This window comes from Crocodylus siamensis, chromosome 14 (assembly GCF_052110815.1).
Source record: "Crocodylus siamensis isolate JL-2025a chromosome 14, ASM5211081v1, whole genome shotgun sequence".
NCBI classification, from domain to species: Eukaryota; Metazoa; Chordata; order Crocodylia; family Crocodylidae; genus Crocodylus; species Crocodylus siamensis.
This window is the reverse complement of record NC_143408.1, coordinates 5712263-5726370: the sequence shown is the minus strand read 5'-3', so window position 1 is coordinate 5726370 and position 14108 is coordinate 5712263. Positions and strand designations below refer to the sequence as shown.

General features: G+C 46.3%; 1 protein-coding gene across 1 annotated transcript; it reads right to left on the bottom strand.

Annotated features, from left to right (window-relative positions):
* Window positions 1-613: 613 nt before the first annotated feature.
* DUS3L (dihydrouridine synthase 3 like) lies at window positions 614-11872 on the bottom strand. Its single transcript, XM_090027733.1, has 13 exons — window positions 11784-11872; window positions 9892-10204; window positions 8657-9259; window positions 7497-7538; window positions 7208-7360; window positions 6929-7045; window positions 5835-5900; window positions 5636-5746; window positions 4922-5018; window positions 4074-4149; window positions 2729-2917; window positions 2479-2607; window positions 614-802 (listed from the first exon to the last, which is right to left on the bottom strand). Exons 1-13 carry the CDS (start codon window positions 11819-11821, stop codon window positions 730-732), a joined length of 2007 nt encoding a protein of 668 aa, XP_089883859.1. The 5' UTR covers window positions 11822-11872; the 3' UTR covers window positions 614-729.
* Window positions 11873-14108: the final 2236 nt, after the last annotated feature.

The following is a 14108-nucleotide window of genomic DNA, read 5'->3' as shown; positions in this document are numbered from 1 at the left end:
AGGGCACTATCTTAAGACTAAAGTGACACAGGTTCTCTTCCCTCCTAAACTATACACCCCCAATGTGTCCTTGTTCAAGTCACTTAGTTTCTCTGTGCCTCAGATCCTCACCCATGAAATGGGGATAGTATTGCTCAAGCTCATAGGTGCATTATGAGGACAATACAATAAAGACTATAGGGCAGCATTTCTCAACCCGTGCGTCACAACACAGAAGTTGGTCACAAGAATATATGAAAGGGTCATGAACCAACATTAAAAATGCATTCTCCTTTAAAGGAGAAAAATATAGGAAACTGTGGCTTTTCCCTTGCAGGCTGGCAGAATTTCAGCCTTGGCCCACACACTGTGGGGCTGGGGCACTGGGTCAGGAGTGAGGGGCACTGGACTGGCCACCAATAAATGGGTCCTGGTACAAAAAAAAGGTTGAGAACCGCTGCTATAGGGAACATTATTGTGATAGAGGATGTAGAAGTATCTTGGATTAGCTAGAACTGAGATGTTGGTAATAGGCTGCTCAAGGACCAGAGCTAGCAATATTCTGGTATCCGTCCCCAACTGCAAGGCTACATGCAGACAACGCATCAAAACTGCAAATAAGTAAGTAAAAGAATAAAAAGACCCATAACATTTTATTTGGTTCCCAAGCACAGCAGGGTCATCTGTATCTCACCAGAGCACTTTATAGTCTTCTTTTGATCTGCTGATTTAAGGATTTCCTGGTCAGTACTATCTGTAAGAATTCGCCTTGTGCTTGGGTAGGAAGGTGAAGTTTGTAGGAACAGGTCCCAAGAGCATCTCACTGCAACAAAGCAAGAGATTGGTATTCATTCGTACTCTGATCCTCACACTACCTCCCGCCGACACCCCTCCTCCAGTCCAAGCTGTGCCGCTCTTCAGGGTATGAACTTCAGCCAAGGTTTTCCCACTTGGTGTCTAGTAATTCAACTCCCACAGACCCGCAGTGGGAATGAGGAGCCTAAATTAAATTTCTGCTCTTAAAAATATCCTCCCCTGCCTAGCCTACTGCTTAGCTGAGAACAAGCAGCCTGTGGCTCAGCATATCAAGGGCCACATGCCTAACTGATGTCAAATAATACAGCTGTACTGAAGTCAGTGGGGCAATGGAGGTTTCCATAAGCTAAGGATCTGGTCTATCAATCCTAATATAGTTCATATCTCAAAACTCAAATTATATTTAAGGTTGGATAGCATATTTGCTTTTATTGTGTTTTTGTGCCTTTATGCACAATTCCTGGATGCTACTGTTTTCTCAATGTGATTTCATTACTCTTTTCCATTCCAAGACATCTAAGTAGGGAGTCCCACTAGAACAAGCAACAGCACACAAGCAAACTTTACATGCGTTGCATAAATATGCAGCTACTGGAGCACAGAACAAATAATGCACACTTCTACAACTGCCTTTCTGGAAACAGATCGGTGCTTCTCTAAATCTTATTCTTTTAAAGCGAAAAAAAACTTTAAAAAGTTTTATATCTACAGTGAAAAGCACAGAACTGAGGTTTCTGAACCCTGAAGCCAAATAATCTCTGCTTGGAAAATGCCATTTTGAAAACGTGGCTGAAATGTAGGTGCAAGACAGGTGTTTTCAATACCAATAGAGCAGACACAGATTAGCAAAATCAGAGAAGGCTGCAGTCATGCTTTATTTCTGCTAACCTCCTCCATATCCCTGAGATGGAAAATAGTAGCTGGAATTTCCACCTAAGCTGAGGCTAGCTAAATACCTGCAGAGTAATTGTCTGAACAATGATGACTTTTTGGATGCCATGAAAAATGTTTCCTGCATTCCATAGCATTAACTCAGGAAATATGTAGTGTTGAGGGAGGAAAAGTCAGCCAGCCCCTCCAGTCTATTAGATTGGAAGCTCTTTGGGATAGGACCCATTTTTGTTTTGTTCAGTCTGCACAGGGCCAGGCACTGTGGGAGCCCAGTCCATGCCTGGAGCTTTTGGAGGTTACTGCTGTACAAATGTATCGCGAATACTGTGGAATATCAGACCTCAAGGCATCACGTTATGTTTTCCTACCCCTGTCCACCTCTCAAACAATAACTGGTTACCAAGTGTTATCAGAAAGACCAATTCCTTTTAGGTTTCAATAGACATACACATATGTGATCTACAAAGGCATCCGTGGACAGATACCAACAGTGGGAGGATCATATGGCACTACCAGGTTTAACCAAGAAGCAAGGGACTGCATAAATCTTCATAGTTTACATGCTCGAAAAACAGATTACGTTTCCGCCACTGAGTTGGAAAAACAGAATCAACTCTTTAAAATGTGAAGTTCTATGAACCCTCCACACTGAAATAAGATGGTTCTAGTTCTAAAGGTGCACACAAGCAGATACTGAGATTTAGCAGAGTCCAGTATTTGAACATTAAGCTGTGGGGAGGTAACAGCTGTGACCATATGCATGCTTTGTGGCAAATGATGTCAGACATTTACCTTATTTTAACCCAGTCATCCACATTTTGGCTTGCCATTAATGTCTCCAGATAGTCTCTCCCCATATAGTAAGGCGGTCGCTCGTTGATTTTCTGAGGTAGATATTCTAATAAGCCAGTTGGAATGTACCTTATGATGAAAACAGATGCAGTGAATGTCGCCACATTTTATTAGTCTTCAAAATACAGCAGATGCAGAGGCCAAGCAAGAAAAAGCTCTTTACTACCCAAGGTCTCAGAAAGCAAATTACCTGCACAAGAATGACAGCCATTCCAGCATGAACTTCCTGGTTTTCTCCACTCCCTGGGTGTCCGAGCCCCAGTGTTCAAGGCCATAATTGGTGAAGTTTTTGAGAATATCAAACCTTTCACTGGAAGAGATGTCCCAGTGTCTTTGTTCCTTGATTTCAGTGAAAATCCAGGGTTTGATCAAAGCCCCTCTGTGATAAGACAAGATGCTCAGATCAAACAGAAAAATGGTTGTAACCAAAGACAACATGTTGGTTTTGCTATGAAGAGAAACCAGGGCGGTTTTTTGTTGGTATCTTTTATTGGAACAACTGTCTTGAGGTGGCAAATTGCAGTATTTTCTACGCTGTTGTGCATCTCTTATTGGACCAACTTGCCTATAACAAGAAAACCTTGGTTCTTACATAGACCTGGGAGCATCCTGGGTATAAACACCACTCAAATCTTGCTATAAAATGTAACTTCAGAAACAGGCTTTTATGTTTGAGACAAAGATGACTGTCACCACAAAACAGTGAATCCATCACCACAAAACAGTGAATCCGTCTTCCCCCGACTCACTGAGAAAACCTCTAGCAAAAGCAGCTTTCCTATGAAGTGCATACTATGAAAGAGGGCAAGAACAATTCTGCTAGTCTCGTTTTCACCTGGCTGTATTTTTAGGGCTTGATTATATATCCTTGTAGGAACAATTCCCCTTGATTTCACTGGAAGTTACACATCCGGGAATAATTTAGTCCTGATTATTGTTCTTCTTCTACCTCCAGCCAGCTTTTCTTGGCCCTTTCTCTGCATTCAGGGATCTACCTAGAACCAAGGCAGAACAAGCAGCTATCAGGTCCCGGCATCTCTTTAAAAAATGGACCTGCACACACCGTACACTTGAGATCAAGGACAACGGGAGCTTAACACATGCTTAGTGGTAGTGAGCAAATAAGTGCTTTATGGCAGAGCTCCTGCATGCAACACAGAGGCAGCGAAAACGTACTTCTACCTAGGTAGACTCTCTTTCTACAAGGGGAGGTAGGGACTAGCCATTTATCACAAAGGAAACACATGGTTTAACTGGGAGATCCAGGCTTTATCCCCAACTCTCAGATCATTTTCAGATACTGCTGACACTGAACAGAGCAAAGCTATTGCTCAATCATGAGTGCACCTCTTTTAAAAGCTTCTTCAGTTGGAAACCATTTTAGGTCCTTTCACACATATCAGACTCTAAATAAGTTTAAAAATAAAACAGCCCTGCCAAGAGCAAACCCACATTATCAGTGCTTCTTTCGACTTTTATTTCTGCTTCAATGCAGCTTAGAGACATAAGAATAAATCAGAAATATAACCACTTGCCTTGCGATCATAATTCCCGAAACTCCAGTCTGCATGGCTTGATTAGCATCTTCGTAAGATAAAATATCACCATTTCCTGCGTCAGGCAGGGAAAGAAACCAGGTCAGAGTAACAAACAAGTCAGAATGAGTTAATCCAGGCAAAGGATAGAATTTAAAACTGCCATATGCTCTGACAAGTGATCCCGTAAGATAGTCTCAAGGGTTCCCTGTTTATAGCCCCTCTTGTTTTGCCTTTTCAAATAAAGAGATGTTGTTTTTCTAACTGTCAGCCCTAAAAGTTTGACCACAGTGTGGCTGATAGCTTCTTTCTGACTTGTGTTCTCCAAATGAGCACATCATTGGTCATATTCTGCCACTATCAACCTTCAAATTCTATCCTGTTAACACCTGTTCAGCCTCATGCTACCCTGGAGTTCAACAATAACTACATTGATAATGCATTAAAAAAAAAAGGGTATGGGCTCTCCTGCCTCTCCGAAGCCAATATAGCTACAGTGTTTTTCTCAAAGTCCATAACTGACCTAGCATGAGCACAGGGGGCTGGGCAGCATATTTATCTCTGTCCATTCACTGAGCTGAGAGCGGCAAAATAAAAGTGGGGGGAATGAACCTGTTGGGTAAGAGGGACTCATTCTGTAGCCCAGAATTATATTCAGAACCATGGGGCCAGCTACTAATATCAGCTGACAGTACTCCACCTTGGGACAGCACTTCATGGGTTTGTCATTACTTGTCTTGTTACTTTAGGTTTACCCATTGACTGTTTGTGTTCAGGTCTCTTAACATTTTAACTCCACAAATCACATTTCACAGAAAAAAGTATACTAAATCAGCAAAGCAACCTACCAAATAGAGGCATTGGGCTGGCTATTTTAGCACATTCTGCTATGTACTCCCAGTCTGCAACCTTTGTGTAACGCTGTTCTCTAGATCGTCCATGAAGCTGAAAGAAGAAAAAAGACAGAGTTAGTACCTCTCCAAGCATCTAAGATGAAACAGAAGCAGAAGACAAGCAACTACAAGCGACAGACTGTACACAAGACAACAAATTCAGGGGACACAGGAGTGAAAGACCCGGCTAGATAAAGCCTTGGCTGGGATGTAGTTGGGGCTGGTCCTGCTCAAGCAGGGGGCTGGACTAGATGTAACCTCCTGAGGTCCCTTCCAACCCTCATTTTCTATGATTCTATGAAATGCTACAATAACAGAGAGCATAATTAACCTCCAGATCTCCAAGCTGCAGTGAACTGCAAAGAACTGGTTATCAGAACTGAAGAAAGATGAATGCTTTACAGACAAGTGCAGTATTTCAGCTGTATGCAAACTACAGGGGTTATCAGCATGGACAGAGATCAGGATGTTGATAACTATGATGTGCCCAGCTCTGTTCTCTCCCCCCAGCAACAAAGCTTTGCTCAAAGGGCTGGGTTCATGCCCCTATCTCAAGCATTACCAAAAGGACTGTTACTGGTTGTTATGCCTCTCAAGGGCCACAGATAAGCAAAGAACCACAGATACAATTTTAATCCCCTGACATCACCCACAGCAAGGTTCCTGTACCGTAACCATGGAAGCTCCCCACTCCCGGAGGTTGGGGATTACTTTGTGAGCCAGGTTGACTTTTTCTTGCACACCAGTCCTTATCTTCACAGTCAGAGGAACATCCAGTACCTGTGGAGACAATGCAGTGAAGCAAAACCAGACAGAAGAGCCTTGTGGAAAGGAGCAAGTTTCTGAACTAGACATGACATTTACTCACCGAGTTCATCCCTCTGACAATCTGTTCAAACTTGTTGGAACGGGTCATTAAGGCACAACCACCTCCCTGCGGGATAAAATAGGCACTATCATAAATCTTTCACCTAATCAAAGAGCATTGGTGGAACCTGCCACACAAATGCTTTTTCCTTACAACAAACAGAAAACTGGAGGTGCTTCCATCTTAAAGAGTCATTACGATCCAAACACTGCACCTTTTCCTTCAGAAGATCTGCCCTAACTGTGAAAGTCCAGGACATACAGTCTGTGGATGTCACTACAGGACTTGCCACTGTGCCTAACTACTACTTAGGCTTTTTACACGGTTAATGGGATGACAGTCTATGCTCTGTTAGACTGAGGTCAGACTGGGTGATCTCAATACCTCCTTGTGGGTGCATTACTTAAAGACCTCTCAAATTAGAGAGGTTTAGACTAGACATTAGAAGGCACTACTTCACAGTCAGGGCGGCTAAGATCTGGACGCAACTTCCAAGGGAAGTGGTGATGGCTCCTACCCTGGGGATCTTTAAGAGGACACTTGACGTTTACCTGGCTAGGGTCATTTGAGCCCAGTTTTCTCTCCTGCTGACGGCAGGGGATTGGACTACAAGATCTACAAGGTCCCTTCTGACCCTATATCTATGAAATGGGATCCAGCTATAAAAATCAGTAAAAGGTTTTTCAGGAGACAAAGCTTGACTTTTCGATCCCAGGTTAACCAAAAAGCCACTGAACTGCTTGTTAAAACAAGCAGATTTGGTTTGAAATCACTGCATCTTCCTGTAGGAATAGAGGAAGCAAAAAACTAAGTAGTTTTCTTAAGACAAAGATCCATTTATGGAAGGAATCACATGACCTAGTTGCCTGTGATAAGAGGCCTTGGACTCAATCACCCAACAGGTCCCCTTCACTCCTTTGTTACTAGACAGACCCTGGAATAGGGAGGGTTAAACTCTAGTTATAGGTATGATAGTCCTCAGATTCAATAAGAAAGAGCAGCCTTTATGCTATGCTGGAAACAGATCAGGTATTGGGAGGTAGAGCAGCGAAACATCCATTCAGGGAGATGGTGGATTCTGCTCAACTCATTACCTTTTTATACACCAGATCAATTGGGCAGCCAACATTGATGTCTACAAAATCCACCTCAATATTCTGATTTAGGAGCTCTGCACATCTTGTCATGGTATCAGGAAATGCACCCTCCAGCTGCAAAGGCAAGACAGGACGGAAATCAGCCGAGGCAGATGACTTCCCTACAAGAAATGCCCGAGTCTCAGCTCAAAGACAAGGGCACTTGGGTGATGTCTCTCCAAGTAAAACATGAGATTTGTACCCAGTTTTCCTCATTACTGAAACAGCCATCCTGACCTGCACTCCAAAGAGGTCTTCCGTGCAATGCCGCTTCAAGAGAGCCCATTCAGATGACTGGCCTTGAAGCAAGTTTGTGCACACAGCCATTTCTCCACAAGTGACATCTGCTCCAAAGCGCTTGCATATTCTCCGGAAAGGGAGATTACCGCACTGAGGGCCAGCCCAAGAGGAGAGAGTGAGAAAAACGATCTGTGCAGTTTTCATGCAGAACCATCTGTATGACACCTGTGCCCCAATTCCTTACCAGTGCCAAACACACCCGTTATGTCAGAACCAGCCTACATACCGTGGTTAAGGGAGCCAGGTAGAGTTTGCCTTGGATACCCAACTGGAAAACAAAGAAAGGGAAAGAGCATTTTAGAGCTTTCCAGAGGGAGGGTTATTGTCCTTAGTGTAACAGCATCTGCACACATTTTCTCTCCTAAGAGTAATCTGCAGTCAAGTTCAGAAAGGCAGAATTTACGGCACTTGCAGAAGAGCAATTCTACACTAGCAAATACCCATAAGGAACCCTCCCATTGTCCCAACAGCATGAGGGGACCTGTAAAGTATTTATTACTAACTGCAAAACCTTACAACTCTTAGAAATCCAACTAGTCAACTCCCTGAGCCTGTGAGAGATGCAAAACAGGATCAAAGGGAAGATGGATAGGGACAGGCAGGAGAGGAATGCACAGTGCACGTGTACTGGTAACATCCTACTCTTACCCACAGCCTGGAGACCTAGGGGTTTACTCTGTGTATGGACAATCATGCACACACAGAAGGCAAGCCTCAAACCTGAGATCCAGGAGCTGTCTAATCATGGCGGACAGCATTAAACAATTGGATCCAGTTGTGTGCAGCAGCACTATCCCCTTGCAAAGGGTGTGTGATACCCACCTCGACTATAAGATGACCCCACAAGTGAAAAAAAATGCCTTTGAGCTCCCATTTAAACATGGATTTGGACAGACTTCTCCACCCATTGGCCAAAGGAACAAAGCCTAGTGTCTGTCTATGCAGAAAATAGACAGGGTGCCCCACCCCAAGGCCATGCACAGCAGGTATACGGCAGCCTCTTTTTACACACCAATGGAAAAAAAATAAATAATCAGTCCTGCCCCATCACTTCTCTTCGCACACTTCTCCCTTTCCCAGGCATACAGGAGACCCCCCCCCCCCCCAACTGCTCTGTTCCTCTCCAACAATATTTGTGGGTCTATTCAGTTAGCGCCCCTCCTAGAAATACAGCCATGCTGACTAGGTGGCTCTTCGTCCTGCCTGACTCCTCCATCTTCTTGGGAAAGGCACCTATGGCTCCTCAATGCACTCACTCAGCCAAGATTCCTACACCCCCCAGCTGAGGTGTTTTAAACCACTTTGACTGCTGTCCAGCAGACCCCAGCAGAAACCCATGTCCACTTGCACCATGGCTAGGACCCCCGCACCAGTTGTAGCACTTACCGTTTTCTTCTCGCATGGCCGTAGTTTTACGATATCCTCATCAGTCACAGAACCTACTGTTTTGACAGCAGAGTTCTCTGATTCACTCGTGGGGCAAGGGCTTTGTGGAGCCACTGGTTTGGGAGCATCTCCACCCTCTGTTGGTACCTGAAGATCTTGTGCTTCCTCTCCATGTTTCAAGCCCTCACTCTCAGGGCTGCTCCTGGATGCTGTGCAGTTTGTCACCCCCTTCTCCCCTGCTGAGCCACTTGTGGCTTTATTTCCCACTTTGCTGCCAGCCTTGGCCAGTTGACAAAGGTACTTGTTGGCTTTTTCAAAGCAAACCTTCTTCTTGCGCAGCTGCTGTTGGAGCTCCTTGCTGAGGTTGTTCCTCACCTGTGATTTCCCTTCCCACTGCTTCACAAGGTCCTCATTAACCAAGTTCCTGTAATCCTCCCCGAGGTGGGTCTTAGCAAAGCGGCAAGTGACTCCATAAATACACTTCCCAAAGGTCTGGAAGAGCACGCAGCTGTCTCCGAGATCAGCAGGCTTCACAGCCATGTACTCCCCCACATCATGTAGGAAGCGACACTGTGAGCCAAAGCGGCAATTCTCTGCATGTTCCTTTAATGACAAGCACATGTCACTGATGTAAGACCTCCACCAACTCCCCAGCAAATTTTTATGCTATGCAACAGAAAGTAACTGTTGCACTTGTTCACAAGAACAACAATACGTCACTTCTAGACAAACTACCTGGACCCCTTCAAAGCAAAAATGAAGCCAGAGTTGGACTGCTTCTGACAGTAGCTACAGATTCTTTAATTGTAAGACACCTTCCAAGAATTTGGGTTCCTAATGCATCAGCAGCAAGGGATACATTTTGCTGTGATATGGATATGCTCTTCTGGAGGGGATACTTCCAGCTGCAAAGCCTTGGGGAAGCTGTGTGGTATTTAAGCCTCATTTATCTTTGTGGTTTTTGCAGTGGTACAACCTTCTCCCCCAAGAATATAATACACAGTTTGTATTGGTGCATCTCATCCCAGTAATTCATACCAGGGCCAGCCCCATTTGGCACTCATAGCACATCTGTATAAGGACTTGCACTGGGAGGTTACACCTGTGATGCTATACTGGTGCAATTTTTCCTCAGGTAGGCATGCCCTAAGGGAAGGTTCAACAGAGTTTAAGCAAGTTCTTTGAAACCTCTGGATGCAAAAGTCAATGGGTTACAGACAATCCCATGCACTCACCTGGGTTACTGATGAGCACAGCCTGTCCTTTTCATAATGATTTGGCTTCATACATGGCCGATTCTTGTTCTGTCCTCGGGCTCTCTTCCTTTCCCGGGGTTCCTCGCTCTCTCTTGCACCTTCCTTAACTTCTCCTTGGCTTTCTTCCTTCCCAACTTGATCACCACTGTCCAGCTTCAGTCGTTTGGCTGGAGGCTCATTTTGGTCATTGCTGGTAGACTCTTGCTCCCCATCAACTTGATTGATTTCTTGATTCCTGGATTCCCTTTCTGCTTTAAGATATGCGTGGAACTGCTCTTTGGAGGAGAGATACCTACAGAGCAAGAGAGTTCTCATTAAACATGTGCCTGGTGGTTTGACATATACTACCTGCATTGTTCTTCTGATGATGAGAACAGGGAGTCAAAAAGAAGCAAAATTCTCAACAAAGCAGCTGAAATACATTATTGCTCTTTTAGCTGCAGATGGCTCACCAGTGCAAAGCACAAAGTGGCCACATCCAGATGAGTGCAGATGTTTGCTTCCCCAGGGACAAGTAACTAAAGCTACTTGTCCCTGGGGAACGCCATGCCACGTGCGCTTTGGTGTGCGACGAGTTACCCCAGGTGGGGTAGGGGAGGTAAGGCCAGCAGCCTTACCTGGGGTCCTAGGGCTGCAGCTGTGGTGATCCTGCCGGGCAGACCCTGGCTGGCAGCTGCAGCACGGCTCTGGGTGGCCCAGCTCCGCTTTTCAGGGGTCAAAAAGACCCACAGAATAAAAAACCTGGAGCAGTGCACATATGGGCAGCTTGCCCTTGCAGCACAGAGAACAGCTGACTGCACGGCCGCGCTCATCTGGGTGCGCCCAGTGGGGTCATTCTTGGCCTGCTCTTCCCCTCTTCTTCCAAGATGCCAGGCTTACAGATTGAGACTTGCTTCTCCACTACATTCAGGCTCTGCCTAAGGAGAGTAGGAAGTACCTACCCATATTGGTCTAGAGGGAAAGGCAATCAGGACTTGCAATAGAGATGATATCTTTTATTAGACCAACTTTTTTTTTTTTTTTTGCAAAAGTCTTGTTGGTCTAATAAAAGATATCATCTCTACTAGGAAGTTTCTCGCACTTCTGATCCACAACGCTTTACAGCGGCACACGATTGGGCATAGCAAAGCTCAGCTCCCATTTCTGCCCCAGCACACCTCCAACCTTCTCCTCAGTGGCCGGGCAGAGTCTCAAGCACCTTGCGCTGTGCAGACAGCGTGTCCTGCAGACGCAATACGGAGCAGTTTGCAGAGACCACATCAGCACAATGATGAAATGCAAACAACAGCTTTGACATGCCCGACCCAAGTACGAGCCCTGCTGAGGTGTATGTTACTCATGTCAGTGGACATTTCCAAGGGGTTTGGGACAGCTCTCCACCTTCACAAGTCTGATAAAACCTCGCTGTCACCCCCTTCTCTGGTAAAGCCGTCGCAAGCCTCGCTGCCACCGCCTTGTTCTAGAGCGAACAACGAAACCGTGCGAGCGTCTGCAGGGACTGCTCATGCGAGGTGCGCTCACCTCACCCGCGTCTCCTCCTGCCTCTCCTGTTTCTACCTCTGGTGGGTTTTGACATCGTCTCAGTCTAAAAGCTCGCTGCAATGGAGACTTTAACCAGCTGGTGGAGCACACGGCAAAACGGGGCCCTGACCTCGGACTCGGCCCTCGCTGCCTGTTCTCCCGGGATAAAAGCCAGCTATTTATCCTGGGAGAGACAGAGCACCCGCCCCCCACGCCGCCGGATTGGCAGGGCTCAATCCCTTTTCGGGGGAGGGGGGTGGGGACGATTTTTATGGCGGGACAAACAGGGGCGTGGCGAGCGTGTGTAGACAGACGTGCAGCACCTGCCGGCCGCCCCACCCCACACTCACCCTGCGCGGATGCACGCTATGCCGGCCGCCGCCGCCATGCTGCCCCGGGGAGCGCAGCGCGCATGCGCATAGCGCTTCAGCCCGGATGCGAGAACAGAACGGAAGGAGCATGGGCGGTACCATGGGGAGGTGGAGGGAGCCGGCTGGGCCATATCATGTGGTTGGGGAGGGGAGGAGAGTATAAATAGCCGGGCGCAGGCGGTTAGTCGCCGTTTGCCGGTGGGGGCCAGCAAGTGCTGTTGGGGGTTAGTGGGCTCTGCAGGGGGTGCGTTAAAGAAAAAAGAAAGGAAGGAAAAAGAAGAAAATCTCCGTAGAAAATGTATTTAAAAAAAGAAAAAATAGGGCTCTGCTAGGGGTGCATTTAAAAGAAGGGAAAAAAAAGAAAAAGAAGGGCTATTAAGGGGATGTGTTGGAAAAAAGGGCTCTGCAGGGGATGCATTAAAAAAGCAGGGAAGGAAGAAGTGAGGAAGGAGAAAGGCTCTGCAGGGAATTATTAAAAAAGGACTGTAGGGGATGCATTAAAAAGGCTCTGCAGGGATGTGTTAAAAAAAGGAAGAAAAGAAAAAGAAAGATTCTGCAGGAAATGTATTAGGAAAAAAAACAGGCACTGCAGGGGATGCATTTTAAAAAAAACAAAAGAGAACAGAAGAGAAAAAGGGCTCTCCAGGGGATGTGTTAAAGAAAAAGGAAAGAAGAGAGGCTCTGCAGGGGCATGTATTAAAAGATCGGGCTCTGCAGGGGAGCCTGCCACAGCCGCGCTGAGTCCGGGCTGCCTAGCCCTCCAGAAACCAGGGGGTGCGGGGACACAGCCCCCCGGCCTATCATGGCACCGGGCCTGGGGAAGCCAAAGCCGGTGACCCCGATAACGTGGTGCTAGAGCCAAGTCTCTCAGCTGCTTGTGCAGCCTTTTCCTCAGGGTCCAGCAAATATTACAGGGTCAGCACCAGCTCCGAGGCCCGCATCATTTCTTGGAGCACACCCCTGGCCCTGCCAGCCTGCAGCTTCACCCACCTTGTAGGCCCCAGGGCAGGGGCACCCCCATGGGTATGCCCAGGCAGCTGTGGCTATGGGTTTCCTTTAAAGAAGTAGCTCACTTGCCAACTCGTGCAGCCTTTTGAGTGCTGAGATGGCCTGGTTGTGTGGCAGCCCTTTCATTGTCCATCTTTCCCTTACTTCTGAAAGTGCTTGTTCTCCAGCAGGATATTTCTTAAGTCGACCTACTGGGCATCCAGTCTGGGTCCTAGGAGGAGGGAGAAGATGGAGCTTTAAAGGAGTTAGAGGTGAAAGGAGCTAGAGTTGGTCATTGCTGGTAGACTTTTGCTCCCCATCTATGCAATTTGATTTCCTGAGTCCTGGATTCCCTTGCTGCTGTAAGATATGCGTGGAACTGATTTCTTATTAAACTAGGGCCCAGTGGTTTGACATAACGCTACCTGCAAGGACTTCATTTTTCTTATGATGAGACTAGGGAGTGAAAAATAGGGAGCTGTTTTCTTCCAAGTAAATTAGTCATGGCTAGTTTTAATGTAAGAGGGAGAGTGGAGAGGAGAGGCCCCCGGCTCTCTACTGTTGTCACTTCCACAGCAAAGAATGACTTTTTAAAAATTAATTAGCACCTTGTAGCCATGTATCCACTAGTGCTTCATGAATATGAAGTGCTGCATATATCCATATATCCAGCCATATTCCCGGCACTTCATGAATATGAAGGCTTGCACCTTCTAGCCATGTATCCACCAACACTTTTCCTGCTTGATGCAGGGGGCTGGACCTGATGATCTTCCAAGGTCCCTTCTGGCCTTTACAATCTATGAAGCTATTAATATTGAGCTGCACACAGTCCACATACAGTAGGCAAATATTATCCCTATTTAAATTTGGAGGACCTTGCCTCAGTTCCCAGTCAGTCAGTGGTCAAACTGGACTCTGTCTTCATTAATAAAAGCATGCATTTTGTGAGGAAGCTGCCCTTTAGCCCTCCTTGTCCTAAAAACACAATGTGTTGTCTTTTAAGGTTATTTTCCGTATTTCCAAGCAGCTACATTTGTTTGCAGCATGTGACTCCTCCTTGTTAAGGTGGCATATGCAGGACATACTCCAAGTTGCCAATCATTTGATCTAAACTGAGGGTATGAACTATTTCATGCTGAAGAGCAAAGTACATCCAACTCCCAAGAGTTTCCCATGAGCAGGGCTGTGCTGCCGGTTGCTCTACTGACAGAATTTTCCATGCTACAACCCAAGCAAGGAGTGGGAGGGTTTCATACTCCCCTCCCTCCTGGCCGGTGGGAAGAGGTTATGCGCTTTCTGTATGCGTCTCTCAAT